General features: G+C 36.6%; 2 protein-coding genes across 3 annotated transcripts; both read left to right on the top strand.

Annotated features, from left to right (window-relative positions):
* The first annotated feature begins 6 nt into the window (after positions 1–6).
* Positions 7–2,170, top strand: LOC125214456 (SUPPRESSOR OF GAMMA RESPONSE 1-like). Its single transcript, XM_048115490.1, has 5 exons — positions 7–32; positions 319–505; positions 878–1,368; positions 1,577–1,831; positions 1,922–2,170. The coding sequence occupies exons 2-5, from the start codon at positions 409–411 to the stop codon at positions 1,982–1,984; spliced, it is 906 nt and encodes a 301-aa protein (XP_047971447.1). The 5' UTR covers positions 7–32; positions 319–408; the 3' UTR covers positions 1,985–2,170.
* Positions 2,171–4,073: 1,903 nt separating this feature from the next.
* On the top strand, positions 4,074–7,502 carry LOC125214454 (SUPPRESSOR OF GAMMA RESPONSE 1-like). Of its 2 annotated transcripts, none has more exons than XM_048115487.1 (6): positions 4,074–4,202; positions 4,736–4,868; positions 5,152–5,338; positions 5,690–6,180; positions 6,866–7,120; positions 7,243–7,502. In XM_048115487.1, the coding sequence occupies exons 3-6, from the start codon at positions 5,152–5,154 to the stop codon at positions 7,318–7,320; spliced, it is 1,011 nt and encodes a 336-aa protein (XP_047971444.1). In that variant the 5' UTR covers positions 4,074–4,202; positions 4,736–4,868; the 3' UTR covers positions 7,321–7,502. The 2 variants fall into 2 exon arrangements, with proteins under 2 accessions (XP_047971444.1, XP_047971443.1); XM_048115486.1 differs by having other exon boundaries at positions 7,211–7,502.
* The last annotated feature ends 6,887 nt before the right edge of the window (positions 7,503–14,389 follow it).

The following is a 14,389-nucleotide window of genomic DNA, read 5'->3' as shown; positions in this document are numbered from 1 at the left end:
CCAAGTGCCACCATCTGATAGACAACAGCGATGTAAGAAGCTTCATTTTACTCATTCATCAAGTACTTGTGTAGTGTCTCTGTTCGACTCTGTTTCGAGTTTATATTGCTTCTTCTTGGATTTGTACTAATGAGATCCTGTTCCATCCTGTTTCGAGTTTGAGTTCCATGACTTGTTCTTTCAGATTTAATCTAACAGACAGAAGCGATAGTAGTCGTGCAGTGTCTCTGTTCGATCCTGTTTTCGAGCATGCTGTGGGATTGATTCTTCTTCGATCTGTACTAATGAGTAATTGAGTTTGATGACCTGTTCTTTCAGAGTTCGCACGAATGGCCTGGCTTTCCGGCTGGTGTGAAATTTGATCCATCCGACGCGGAGCTGCTGGATCATTTGGCTGCAAAACGAGGCATGGGGAAATCGGAGCCCCACTTGTTCATCGATGAGTTCATCCCAACTTTGAAAGGCGAAGGGGGAATCTGCTGCACTCATCCGGAAAATCTTCCAGGTGAGTTAAGTTAGGCCTAATCACTCTTGTGATAAAGTGATAAATTCAAGTCTCATCTTTATATGTTGCTTTAGCCTTTAGAGACTATGGGAAGAATGTAATGCATTGCTTCTCGCTTCTTTCGACGCCATCAACAACGAAAAACAATAATGTAACGCGTCTTAGCATATGGAAAACCATCCTCATTTCTTTTTGTGGACAAGTTTTGAGATTATCATAAGATTCTAATGGTTTTCATGTCATTAGTGTGTTATAATGTCATAGATTTAATGGTGTAGTGTGTTTCGTGTGCTATTCGTGCTACTATAGATTTCAAATCTGTCGTGCGATTAGAAAATTCGTAGGTTCTAATGAATTGATGAATGTTTGCAGGAGCCAAGATGGATGGAAGCAGTGCTCATTACTTCTATAGAATTACCAATGCATACGCTAGTGGCGGAAGGAAGCGCCGTAGAGTTGGGGATCAAGAAAGCGCATGCGTGCGTTGGCACAAGACGGGCAAAACCAAGGCTGTGATGCAAAATGGGATCCATATAGGTTTTAAGAAAATCATGGTTCTTTACGAGACGTCAAAGAGGGGATGTAAGGACGAGAAATGCAATTGGGTGATGCATCAGTACCATCTCGGGAGCGATGAGCACGAGAAAGAGGGAGAATACGTGGTCTCTAAGATCTTTCATCAGCCCGGGAAGGAGAGTGATAAGATTGGAAGTCTTACTTTGGTGAAGGAAGAGTCTGATGTAAAGGCGGTTCCTGTGATCCCAATGACGCCTAAGATGACTACTCCCGACCTTCCTAGTCAGGACGGAACTCCGTATTCGGATGGCTATTCGGACGATTGTTTCCTTCAGTCACTACTTCAGGTTGGCTAATCTTCTAACCAATGGTGTGAAATTGGAATTGGATTATTCAATTCCAAATCTAGTGCTTAGTATCATAAAATACTTGAATTTTTACACACACTAACACAATGAGTACACATACAACACACTTTTGCTACTCACTCTTGCATTGATAATATAAGATGTTTTTAATCATTCATCCATACGCGTTTACTGTTTCGTTGACTAGGAAACCGAGCATCTCAGCTCACCACATCACGCTTCCTATAGTTCTCGGTTAGAAGATGTTGAGTTCACCACTTGCTTGGATAGAATCACCAAAGCTGATGATTTTAGTCGACCGAACTCCCCATCCTGCAACGAGATAGTTGAGTCTAAAGATGCATCTAGTGACATAAACGCTGCGCACAACAAAGACACCACCGGTTGCATTGGAATAGGCGGGCTTGAGAACTTAGAGCTCGACACTGCACCAGATTTCAACGTAAGCCCATCCTCCGCTTCTATAAATATGTAACATCATGCCTTTTATCTCATTATTCATAGGCTTAATATGTCCTTTCTTATCCCTTAGTCACAGGAGTTGCAGTTTTCGTCCCAAGACAACATGTTTGATATGTTTGGCCTACCGTGGTAGGACTTGAAAGGTCCCATTTTGAACCTCTTGTGGCCCCCGCGTACGAGCAAATAGCTATTAACTACTCCATCTGTCCGTGAATAGGAGTCTCATTTCTTTTCGTCACGAGTTTAAAGAAATATTAAGAAGAAAAGTAGGTGGAAGAAAGTTAGTTGAACATAGGTCCCACTTGTATATTAATTTTAAATGATATGTGAGTGAAATGTGTTAGTGAAATGTGAGACCTCTTTACCATTTATAGTAATTGTAAACCGGGACTCCTATTCGTGAACGGACTAAAATGGAAAAATAGGAATCCTATTTGCGGACAGAGGGAGTATAAGCTAGATTTGATCACAAAGATAGAAGACGAACGTGAGCCTATTGAGACGAAGATTTGAGGTTTTTTGAACTCCCATTGCTATTATCTGTGGAGGTGTGAAATATTAGTTATAAAACTATGTATAAATTCATGTCAAACAATGTTGTTTGTTTGCAACCCTTTTGTAAGAATGATGGATTATCTATCTCAACTTTATTTTTTGTGTATTTGTAATAATATTGCCTTTTGTGTTGTACAAATTGTTGATTTGTTATGGCTGGCTATGATGTTGGATAAAGACTTTCATCCAGAGTTTCCGAGCTCAAGCTCGTTGATGGCCTAGGGAGGCAAAAACTGCGACACCCTATAAGGGCTTTTCTTGTTCACTTATTACTGACGAGATTGTTCCATCATCACCTCTCTTATTAAATGGGAGGACTATTGATACTTATTAGTGTAATTTATGAATATCAATAAACTAATGCTTTCTCTCCATTAAATAACTGACGGTGATGGTTTCATCATCAACGCCCTTATTAAATGGATGAACTATTGATAATGCGAAATTAGTGCTAGGAAAGTAAAATAGGTCGCATTGCACGGGGTTAACACTAGATATTGTTATGTCATTAGTTGTCTAAGAACATATTATATTATGTACAATTTTAACATTTAAATATGTTATGATATTGTTTGTTATTTTAACATATTAACTGATAATAAATAGTTCTAGTAATTAGTACTCAGAAAGTAACTTAGATTGTGCATCACCTGAGGTTTAACATAATATAATGTGCATATTTAACATTTAAAATATATGTTATGATATTGTTTTTTTTTAATTTGTTATATTAATTGAAAAATATTAATTACTACTTGGAAAGTAAATTGGGTCGTGCATCGCTCATGGTGGACATTAAATAGTTCATTATAAACGACATTAAGTATTAAGTAGTTCATTATAAAATCCATGTCAAACTTCTAGTTCATTTTATTGACCGAATTTAAATCTCTACAAGATGTGGTGACGTGTTTTGCCGAATTTAAATCTCCACAAGATGCGGTTACGTATATTGCCGAATTTAAACATCGGCAAGTTGCAATAACTCGCATTCCAAATTAAAATCTCGACAAGTTGCAATAAATCGCATTGCCGAATTTAAATCTCGGCAAATTGCAATAAATTGCATTGCCGGATTTAAATGTAAGTCGGATGTATCGAATTGATGAAGAAGATAAAGCCAATTTAAATGAAAAAAAAATCAACATACGAATCTTTCTGAAAGAGAAAAAGTTTGACAAATGCACGTGCCATGCACGCATCGGTGCAATTTATAACTTTAATTACGATATTTAAAATATTAATTACTATACATATTAAACAAAATATTAATGTGTAAAATAGATTGTTATGAGCTAAGAATCATAAAAACCAATTTTCATACAAATTCGAAAATAATAAAATCCGAAAATAATATAATGACAATTTCACCCCTACATCTCCAATGGCCAAGTCACATCTTGACAGTAACTTTTCAACTTCGTCCCCTAAAACCGTCTTATCAACTGAAATCAAATTTTATTACTACATATTATTAGCTTGGGCTCCAAGTCTATTTTTGGCATCCAACATGCAGCTCAAGGCTCGGAGTCAGCTTCAGTCAACCATGGCCCCATCCGAACCAAGCTCCGAACTTGCAAAAACGCCTTCTGTGTGTGTTCCCGCTCATTAACACTTGCTTACTTAACAGAGTGTAGAAAAATGGGAAAGTATTCATTATTCAACATTCTCTTCGCAACTTCAAATAAGAACGCATTTTTTCACCTGAGAGTTAAATCTTCGAAGATCAAATTCATTGATGATCCAATTTTGATTTAATATTTGACACTTATGCTCTTAGATTCTTGAATGGAAAGGTAAAAATTCAATCTTGGAACAGAATGTTCTTCCACCTCTAAAATTTTGAGCTTATATTGTGCCCAAGAATTGATTTTTTTTAGGAAGAACGAAATCTTTTTCAGTAGGCTTGAGATTCTCTTTCTCTCTCTGTTCAAGAATTGATTTTTTTTTATTTATGCCTTTTTTTTCTTTCCTTTTCTGGGTTATGAAAAACTTTTAAGGATGATGGTTTTTTTTTTCATGTTTGGGCAAAAATGATGCTATTGATGTGAAATCAAGTTAAAAAGGAAAGAAGGAATATATAGTTCAGATAAAGACTTTTTTTGGCATAAGATTAAAATCAGTGCCAAATTCTTGAATTTGAGATTAATATTTGCTATTAAGAGTAATGTGTTGTGTTTTTTATCATAAGAATTGGGAGAAAAAATGAATCTTGACAGATTCTTTAATTAAATGTTTACTAGTTTCGTTACTTTCTAATAAGAATAGACACATGGTTAATTTAGGTGGTTTTGTAGTTTGAGTTTGTTGACAGTGTTGAGTGATGCAGGTCATGGCTGATTGATAGTCGAACTCTCGCGAGGAAGGTGATCAATGCAGGTATCCCTTCTGCTTGTCGGATCAAGGATTGTGGGGCGAATACCTGATGTCCCAAGTGCCACCATCTGATAGACAACAATGATGTAAGGAGCTTCATTTTTACTCATTCATCGAGTAGTTGTGTGTTCAATCCTGTTTTCGAGTGTGTTGTGTGCTACGCTATGGAGTTTATATCGCGTCTTCTTCGATTTGTAGTAATGAGGGATTGAATTTCACGACTTGTTCTTCCAATCTAATAGACAACAGGGATGTAAGAAACCTAAGTAGTCGTGTGGTGTTTGTGTTCGATCCTGTTTTCGAGCATGCTGTGGGATTGATTGTACTAATGAGTAATCAGAGATTGGGTTTTATGACTTGTTCTTTCAGATGTCACACAAATGGCCGGGCTTTCCTGCTGGTGTAAAATTTGATCCATCTGATGCGGAGCTGCTGGATCATTTGGCTGCAAAACAAGGCGTGGGGAAATCAGTGCCCAACTTGTTCATCGATGAGTTCATCCCAACATTGGAAGGCGAAGGGGGAATATGTTGCACTCATCCGCAAAATCTTCCCGGTGAGTTAAGTTAGTCCTAATAACTCTTGATAATGTGATTAATTCAAGCCTCATATTTATATGTTGCTTTAAAAGACTAGGTGAAGAATGTAATGCATTGCTCCTCGTTTCTTTCGACGTCATCAGCAACAAGAAAACAGTAATGTAATGCGTCTTCGTGTTTGGAAAACCATCCTCATTCCTTTTTTGTGCATAGACTGAAATTATCAGAAGATTCAGATGGTTTTCATAATTTAGTGTGTTTTAATCAGTCTTAGATTTGATGGTGTAGTGTGTTTAGTGTGCTGATCGTGCTACGAAATGTACTATTAGAAAATTCGCAGGTTCTGATGCATTGATGAATGTTTGCAGGAGCCAAGATGGATGGAAGCTGTGCTTATTACTTCTATAGAATTGTCAACGCATACGCTAGTGGCGGAAGAAAGAGCCGTAGAGTTGGGGATCAAGAGAGTGCACGCGTGCGTTGGTACCAGACTGGCAAAACCAAGCAGGTGGTGCAAAATGAGATCCATAGAGGTTTTAAGAAAATCATGGTTCTTTACGAAACGTTAAAGAGGGGATGTAAGGTTGAGAAAAGCAATTGGGTAATGCATCAGTACCATCTCGGGAGCGATGAGCATGAGAAAGAGGGAGAATACGTGGTCTCGAAGATCTTTCATCGGCCCAAGAAGGAGAGTGAGAAGGTTGGAAGTCTTACTTTGGGGAAGGAAGAATCGGATGTAAAGGCGGTTCCTGTAATCCCAATGATGCCTAAGACGACCACTCCCGACCCTCCTCGTCAGGACCAAAGTCCATATTCAGATTGCCACTTGGACGATTATTTCCTTCAGTCACTACTTGAGGTTGGCAAAATCTTCTATCCCTGGTTCTTTATATAATTATATGTGACGTTGTTCATTTTTAGTTAAGTTATATAAATCGTAAGGCTCCGTTTGGTACATCAAATTGAGAGTTTGAAATTTGAGCCTTTAATTCCAAATCAAGTGTTGATATCATAAAGAATAAAGGTCAATTTTGGTCCTAAGCATATAATCAAAAAACGAATTTGTTACAAAAATTCACTTTTTGAAAAAAAAGTCCTTAACAAATGAAAATGTCGATGAAGTAGTTCTTTTTTACGGTTACGTAAAAAAACTTACGGTCAACGCTAATTGTGCAGTACCATGACCGTTAGTTTTTCGACGGAACCGTAAAAAAAGGACCACTCCGATAAGGATTTTATTTGTTATGGACCTGTTTTTCAAAAAGTGAATGTTTTTTACCAAATTCGTATTTTGGTCATATGTTTAGAACCAAATTAACCTTTACTCTATCATAAAATACTTGAAATTTTTACACATACTACACAATGAATACACATACTATGCACACACATACACACGAATCACAAACATGCACACGGTCCACACACTATGTACACGCATTATGAACACACATACACACCCACTTTTGCCACCCACTCTTGCATTGATAATACATGATGTTTTTACTCCTTCATCCACACGCATTTATTGTTTCATTGCCCAGGAATCCGAGCATCTCAATGAACCATATCACGCTTCCTATAGTTCCCGGTTAGAAGATGTTGAGTTCACCACTTATTTGGCTGGAAACACCGAAGCTGATGATTTCAGTCGACCGAACCCCCTATCCTGCAACGAGATAGTCGAGTCTAAAGATGCATCTAATGACATAAACACCGTGCACAACAGATGCACCACTGGTTGCAATGGAATAGGCGAGCTTGAGAACTTAGAGCTCGATGTTGCGCCAGATTTCAACGTAAGCCCATCCTCTGCTTCTATAAATTTGTAACATCATGCATTTGATCTCACTACTCATAGGCTTCATATGTCCTTTCTTATCCCTCAGTCACAAGAGTTGCAATTTTCGTCCCAGGACAGCGTATTCGATTCGTTGGACCGACTGTATCGAAACGTCCCATTTTTGCACCTCTCTTGGTCCCCTCATACGAACAATAAGATTTTGACTAAAAGCGAGAGTTGATCGCAGAGAGAGAAGACGAGCACGAGCCTAATGAGACGTATATTCAAGTTTGTTGAACTCCCATTGGTATCAGCTGTGGAGGTGTGAAATAGTAGTATTTTTACTAAACTATGTATATGTACATGTTATTTGTAATAATATTGGCTTTTGTTAGTTAGTGATTTTGGAATTTCTTTTTTATTTTTATTTTTTTGTAATTAATTATACATTAATATAAGTTAATTTAGTCAAAATATCACTAATCGGACGTTGACAGTTATTTTTTGATGGAACCGTAAAAAAAAGGATCAATTTGACTAAAATTTAGTTTATTTTAGACACAATTTTTAAAAATTAAATATTTTGGACCAACTTCTTATTTCAATCATATGTTTATGACCACTTTTGACATTTACTCTTTTTATATAGGAGTACATACTTTTAGCTCTTCATGGTGAGTGGATAACACGGGTTTCAATTTAAAATCGGTAAAATGCAAGAATATTGAAAGGAAAAATTAGTTGAAATATTATTAGTTGAAAATAGAACTCACTTACTTATGAATAAATGTTTAATTTTTGTTGACGGTCCAAAAACAAAAAAATATATTAGGCGACTCTTTAGGATAAGTTCTTGAATTTAAACGGATTCTCTCTCATGATTTTAGCAAAGCCCAGATTGATCATTTAAAAGAAAAAATTTTAGGATGGCGGATGGAGAAAGCCATGGGGTTCGTCAATGGGATGGCGGATGGTCGTGATCCGAGCGTGTGGGGTGTGTTGCTTGGGTCGTGTAGAGTTCATCGGGACAACGAGATAGCAGAGATTGCGGGGAGGAAACTGGTTGAGTTGGATGGTTGTGATGCTGGTTATTATGTTTTGTTGTCGAATGTGTATGCGGCTGATGAGAAGTGGGGGGACGTTGCTCGGCTTCGAGGATTGGTAGAGGAGAAGAAGAAGATGAAGAAGAAGGTGTCGGGTAGAAGCGTGGTTGTAGTAGGAGATCAAGTGTGTAGTTTTGTAGCAAATGATAGATATTGTCAACAATCCAACCATAACTTTGATTTGTACGTGTAGCTTCTTGCTATTTTAGATGGAGTGTAGCTTCTTCTTTTTCTAGATTGTTTTTTATGTGTTGAAAGATCATCAATGTTGTCATTCTTGAATTTTTTTTCCCCATATATATATCCAGTTGTGATTTTAAAATGTACTCCATCTGTCCTAACTACGTTGATACATAACTTTTGGGCACGGAAATTAAGAAATTGTATTAAAAAAGTATGAGAAATGAATAAAGTAGAAAAAATAAAGAGAGGGTAAAGTAGATAGTGGAATTAAATAAGAGTGATTGAATGCTTTATTTTTTTATTTTAAAAAGGAGGTAGTTTAAGTGTTGATTTGGTGTTTCTCTTGTTTGGTTAGCTTTGTGACAGCCATGTAGTATTTTCTCTCACTTAATTTATGTGCCTTTAGTGTAGGATTAGTAGTTAAAATCAGTTTTTAGAAGTTAAGTGAAAGGATCATTAATTATATGTTTTTATCCATTGATTTTACACCTTGGGTAATAGGATTTAGGGAGAGAACAAGTACCTGCTTTCTTTTCACTTTTGGCAGCCATTTAGATTAGATAATATCAGCACTCCACATGCTTTTCATTTAAGCTTTAAGCACATTAGTTAGGGCCTTAAAGTTCACTTTCCTGGTTCCTAGCTTTCTTTAGGAGTTAACCCTTAGGACTGACTCATGCTAAACTTGCAATCAAAATGTCACCCACAAGTGTATGGGGGTATGTAGCACGTGGCAAGTTAAAATTATCGATCTTCGAAGACTAAGTGCCGGCTTGAGTACTACGATGCAATTTAGAACACTATCTAGACTATTAGAAGGAGTTTTTTTTTTTGGTTTTTCTACACTAAGATCAAAGAACAAGTAAGAAAGTAAAAGCAAAAGGAAATTAAGACAAGAAAAAGGATAGTTTTCACTCAAGTTGGAAAGATAGGGATATTGATCCGTTGGTATGGATCACGGGTGTTCACCTAGGGATCATGCTCATCTAAATGGTCTTATGTGTGGCTAGGAAGGTCGGGTTAATTGGTTAGACCCCCTCTCGGGTGCACCTAACACGTTGATCGGCCTCTAAGGTCGGAGTCTCCTCCCTACACTTCGAAACCAACTCCTACAACCTACGGACCCAAGCCCTCTCTCTAGCTATGTCTCTCTCGAGCACATACAACGCACGGAGTTGTTGGTCATTTAACTATCTAATTAAGCATCTTTCAACGACAATAATTAGAATAAGACATATCAAATTGGTACCTAATCAATTGGATAATGAAAAAGCACAACAACCAACAAAACCACCACATAAGACATAGATAAGCATAAATCAAGGTTTATCCCATGGAATCCATACAAGCTTCACCAATATCCCTAAATAAGAACTTAGCTACTCATAATGGAAGCTAAAACAAAGGAAAATACAAGAACAACAAAAGAAAACATAGTAAGAAAAGGTAATAGAACTCCCTAATGTAGACTTGATGTTGGGGAGGATCTTTCTTCTTCAATCTCTTGAAGATGGAAGTCTCCTTGCCTTTAATGACTTGTATCTCTCGATTTTTTCTCTCAATTTGTCGTGGGGAAGGTTAGAGTTCTAAATTGAGTTAGAACCCCTTTTATATTCGGAGTGAAAATCAGGACATTTAGCAAACACCCGGTCGGGTGATTTGTAGGTGATAAAACACCCGACCGGGTTTTCTTCCCGAAGCCGCTATTTTGCAAAACACCCGACCGGGTTTTCCGAGAAATGGAAGACACCCGGTCGGGTTTTCCTCCTGGAGTGGCTACTTCAAAACACCCGACCGGGTTTTCCGAGAAATGGAAAACACCCGGTCGGGTTTCAATATGCTCAAATCTAAAATATTGTTGTCACAAATCAAATAGTGTAAAACTATTAATACATACACATCAAATTAAGAAACGGGTTAAAGAATTCCAACACAGAACCGCCGTAGCCATTGAATTACATAAGCTATCTTCTTTCTCCTCATTTGAATTTTATGTGTACTAATTTAGAGCTTGAATATGATTATTTAGGTCTCAATTTACATAAATATTGCAGCCAAACAAAAAAACAACATATATAGAAAAATCAATTGAATTATATTTGAGTTTTAAAATATACCTAGGTTTAGATAACTAGATTTCAGATTACGCGGCAGAAAGAGTAGAACTGCAACAGAAGGAGAAAACTAATTAAGAGGAAACGATTTATAGAATATAATTTTGTTGAAATCTATCTTTAATTTTATATATTATAATTATAATTAATGTGAAATTACTAAAATACCCCTAGGTTTTTTTAAAAATTAGTGGGGGGGCCATGGCCCCCTTGGCCCCACCCTCCCTCCGCCCTTGAGTGCAGCCCGTGTTATTAATCTGTGGCTCATCTCGAACCGCGAGATTTCCACTGTTTAGGCTAGAGATGTATCTCCCACCTCCCCCTGCGATAGAGCAGGTTGTGGAGGTAAAATTTCTCTCTCCCATTATTATCCCTCTCTCTCTCCTTCATCTTTCCTCTCGGCTCTCATCTCCTATAAAATCTGAGCCATTTTTTTTTTCAAAATTCTTTTCTTTCTAAGATTGTTCTTGGATTGGAGTGATTTTCCAGAGATTTCGATTGGATTAATGTTTGAGGCGATGATGGTAGCTAAACAAGATCTGAACCTCTTTCTTTTCAATATTTTATTTTGATTAACATGTCTTTAATCCAGATATTTTCTGTAAAAAAAAAAATTTGTGTTACTTTATTTTATAAATTTTGATGTGTTATGTATCTTGTCTGCAAAAAATTTATGTTCTTCAATGCAGTTCGTCATTAGTTTGTGTTAAATTCTTCAAATTTTGGATTTGGGTTTTGTTGCTTTTTAATTGTTTTTATTCCTCATAATAAAATTAATTGTTCTTGCTCAAAACTTGTGGTGTTGCTTTTCACATCTGTTCGCAATCTGTTCCTTTTTTTCTCAAAAATTATTGATTCAATGATTTTGTCATATGGTTATTTCATCTTCATAATTTCATTGATTTTCACATTAAATATGGACTGTTTGATTATTAACATAAGTTTTCTTTAATCAATGATAAATATGCTTAAACTTGATAAAATTAAGACTACTATATTCTTAAATAATCAACAAATTAACTACTGATTTAGTTAATAATCCAAAAATGTTTATGGTAATCTTTACATTAGTTTTTTTCTGTAAGGATATTTCTGTAATTTCTCATCTTACCTATAAACAAATTTGTGAACTTATCTAAATTAACCAAACAACATCATAAAAATTGTATCCCGACGTTATCTTACCGGAAGCCCGAAACTACTATCTTCGTCTTTACATTAGTTTTTTTCCTTAGCCTTTTTGACTTAGTCTCTTTTGTTTTTCTAATCTTAGGAATGTTCATGCAAGTTGCTGCTTTGTTATTATTTTTGAAATGTTCTTATTTATGCCAAGTGCAAAAATTTCTCACTAATGCTTTTATTTTTCTGCCAAATTGTCCAGTTTATCAACTTGCCCAGTCTGCGTTTCAGTTTAATTGCTTTCTTCTTATTGTATTTTATTTGCACCTTTAGTTCCAACATTAGTTTAAGTTATTTATATTTCGTAGTTTAGTACTTTAGTTCACACCCCCAATTAAGAACGTGACAACATTGCTAAACCTTTCCAAGTGTGGAAATACATAACGGATGCTACCGTTCCTTGTGGGTTCGACACCCTGACTTACCATATGCTAATTAATACTCCCTCCGTCCACTTAGAGCACGATTACCATTTTTGGCCGTCCACAAAAAAATAAAGTACAATCATTTATGGAAAGTTTTCAACAAATAATAACCATACACATCATTCCACTAACACTACTTCTCACTTACTTTTTCTCCTTCTCTCTTACTTTTTTCCCTTATCTCTTACTTTACCAATTCTACATTAAAACTCATGCCATACACAAATTGCTCTATTTTTTGTGGACGGAGAGAATAATATTTTGGAAAGTGAGAACTTATAAATCTTGTAGAATAGGAAGGGACACGTGCCGTAGGCAAGCGTGCAAAACTTCGACCTTTCAGAGGTGTATATAAGATTTTATAAGAGTTGTTATTCTTGGATAAGTCATACCAATGGATTTTGAAATGTTGTTGTTAGGGTACGCAAAATGGTGCACTTTCTTGGTCTGGACCCGAGGCGCGGCTGAGGGAATAGCGGTGGTGAGTGAGGCGGGCCATAGAGGGTGCATGCCGATAGCCATGGGCCACATGGCAGGCAGACTGTTGTTGAATTTGATTTTCTACTTTTTCCCCCTTTGTATATATAAATAGTACAATTCTAGCCTAATTTGTGGTTCGATTGTTGTGAGTGTTTGTCGTGTGGCCTGAAAGGCTGATCGAGTTATTCATATTCGATCGAGTATTCTAGAGTGGGATTAAGTAGCTTGGAATTAGGTCTTGGAGTGTAGATTCTTGTAATCTTGTTTGTACATTGAATTCAATGTTCTTCCCTTCTCCCATGGACATAGGTTTAATGCCAAACCTAGTAAGCCTCATGTTATTGAGTCATCTTGATTTGCTTTATAAACATTCCGATCATAACAACACTGTAAATTTCGTGTTCTTGAGTCATCTTACATTATTATTTGTTTAGTAATCGTTCCGATCATAACAACCGATGTAACACGTAAATAGTATACGTCTTTCTCATTTATGGATCGACTGTTGCAAGTGCCTTCCATTTCTAAACCAAATGATAAAGTTATAATTTTAATTTCGACATGCATTTATAGATATCAGATTATGATAAATCAGAGCACAAATAAACTGCAAGAACTGGTCACAGGCTCGATTTTTGCCCGAATAACACAGTGCGTAAAATCCTCCTCAACTGTTCTTTGAACCACTATCAATTTGGCTCTAGCTACGGCCACACACTCCACCACATACACTTGCATAAAGAAGCCTTTCTTTGGAAAGAGCCGATGAAAGGAATTCACCTAAGCGGCATTCGTCGACAATGGGTACCACACAACGGTCTGCTCATCGTTACATCTGGGATCACAATAATAAAACTAACAGAGAATAACCTAATCTCACCCAACATTGAAGAAAGCTCTAGCAGTTGGAATTTCCCAACGAGGTAATTATCAGGCAAAAAGGCCCGAGATGTGGAGAAAGATAGTGTGTGAAGACGAATTTGCCCTTCACCAAACGTACACAAACAGTGCCAAAAAGTGCAAAAAATCTTCAAACGTGCGTAACTACAAGTATGGGTACGGCTGATGATATTTATTTTGTTTAGGCACCGCAAAGGTGAGAGCATACAAGTCTAGGGCCTAATTAGACAGTTCACTCTAACTTATAAATCACCAAGAATAAGACCTCAGTGCGAAATATAAACTTCGCATATGTATTGTACTATGTACACTTTCACCGTCTCATAAGAATAGAAACTTTATTGACGACACTGATTTTAATGTAAAGTTGGTTAGTATGAGACATATAAAGAGAAAATAATTAAAGTATTGTTGGTAATGTAATCTGTGATGAAAAAGTTTTCAAAAATAGAAATTGACTAATTTTAAAAGACGGGTCAAAATGACAAAAGTAGACTATTTTTGTGACCTATGGTAAATATTTGGGATTTCAAAGGCTTAAAAGATTCCATTGATCTATCGATTGGAGGGAAAAGTCTTACGAAATAAATTGTGCTTCATCATCATCCGATCAACCCGCACGGTCCGCGAATAGGGTGTGAGGAGAGGATGCATTCAGTATTACTTGGCGCATTCTACCCAGGGTTTGTTAGCCGGCACAGCGTGACCCCCGAGGGGAGCACGCCTTTTATGGAAGGAGTTTTAAAAAAATGTTAGGTGAATCGAAAATGATAATATTATAATCAAATTGATATTATAAAATGTTAGGTGAATTATTTTATGACGTATCATGTGCAGATATAATGAAAGTAACTTTAACCTATAATTATATTCTACCTACACTAGGAAGTAGGAACACATC

Source organism: Salvia hispanica, chromosome 3 (genome assembly GCF_023119035.1).
Source record: "Salvia hispanica cultivar TCC Black 2014 chromosome 3, UniMelb_Shisp_WGS_1.0, whole genome shotgun sequence".
In the NCBI taxonomy this organism is placed as follows: Eukaryota; Viridiplantae; Streptophyta; class Magnoliopsida; order Lamiales; family Lamiaceae; genus Salvia; species Salvia hispanica.
This window is presented reverse-complemented; position numbering and strand designations above follow the sequence as displayed.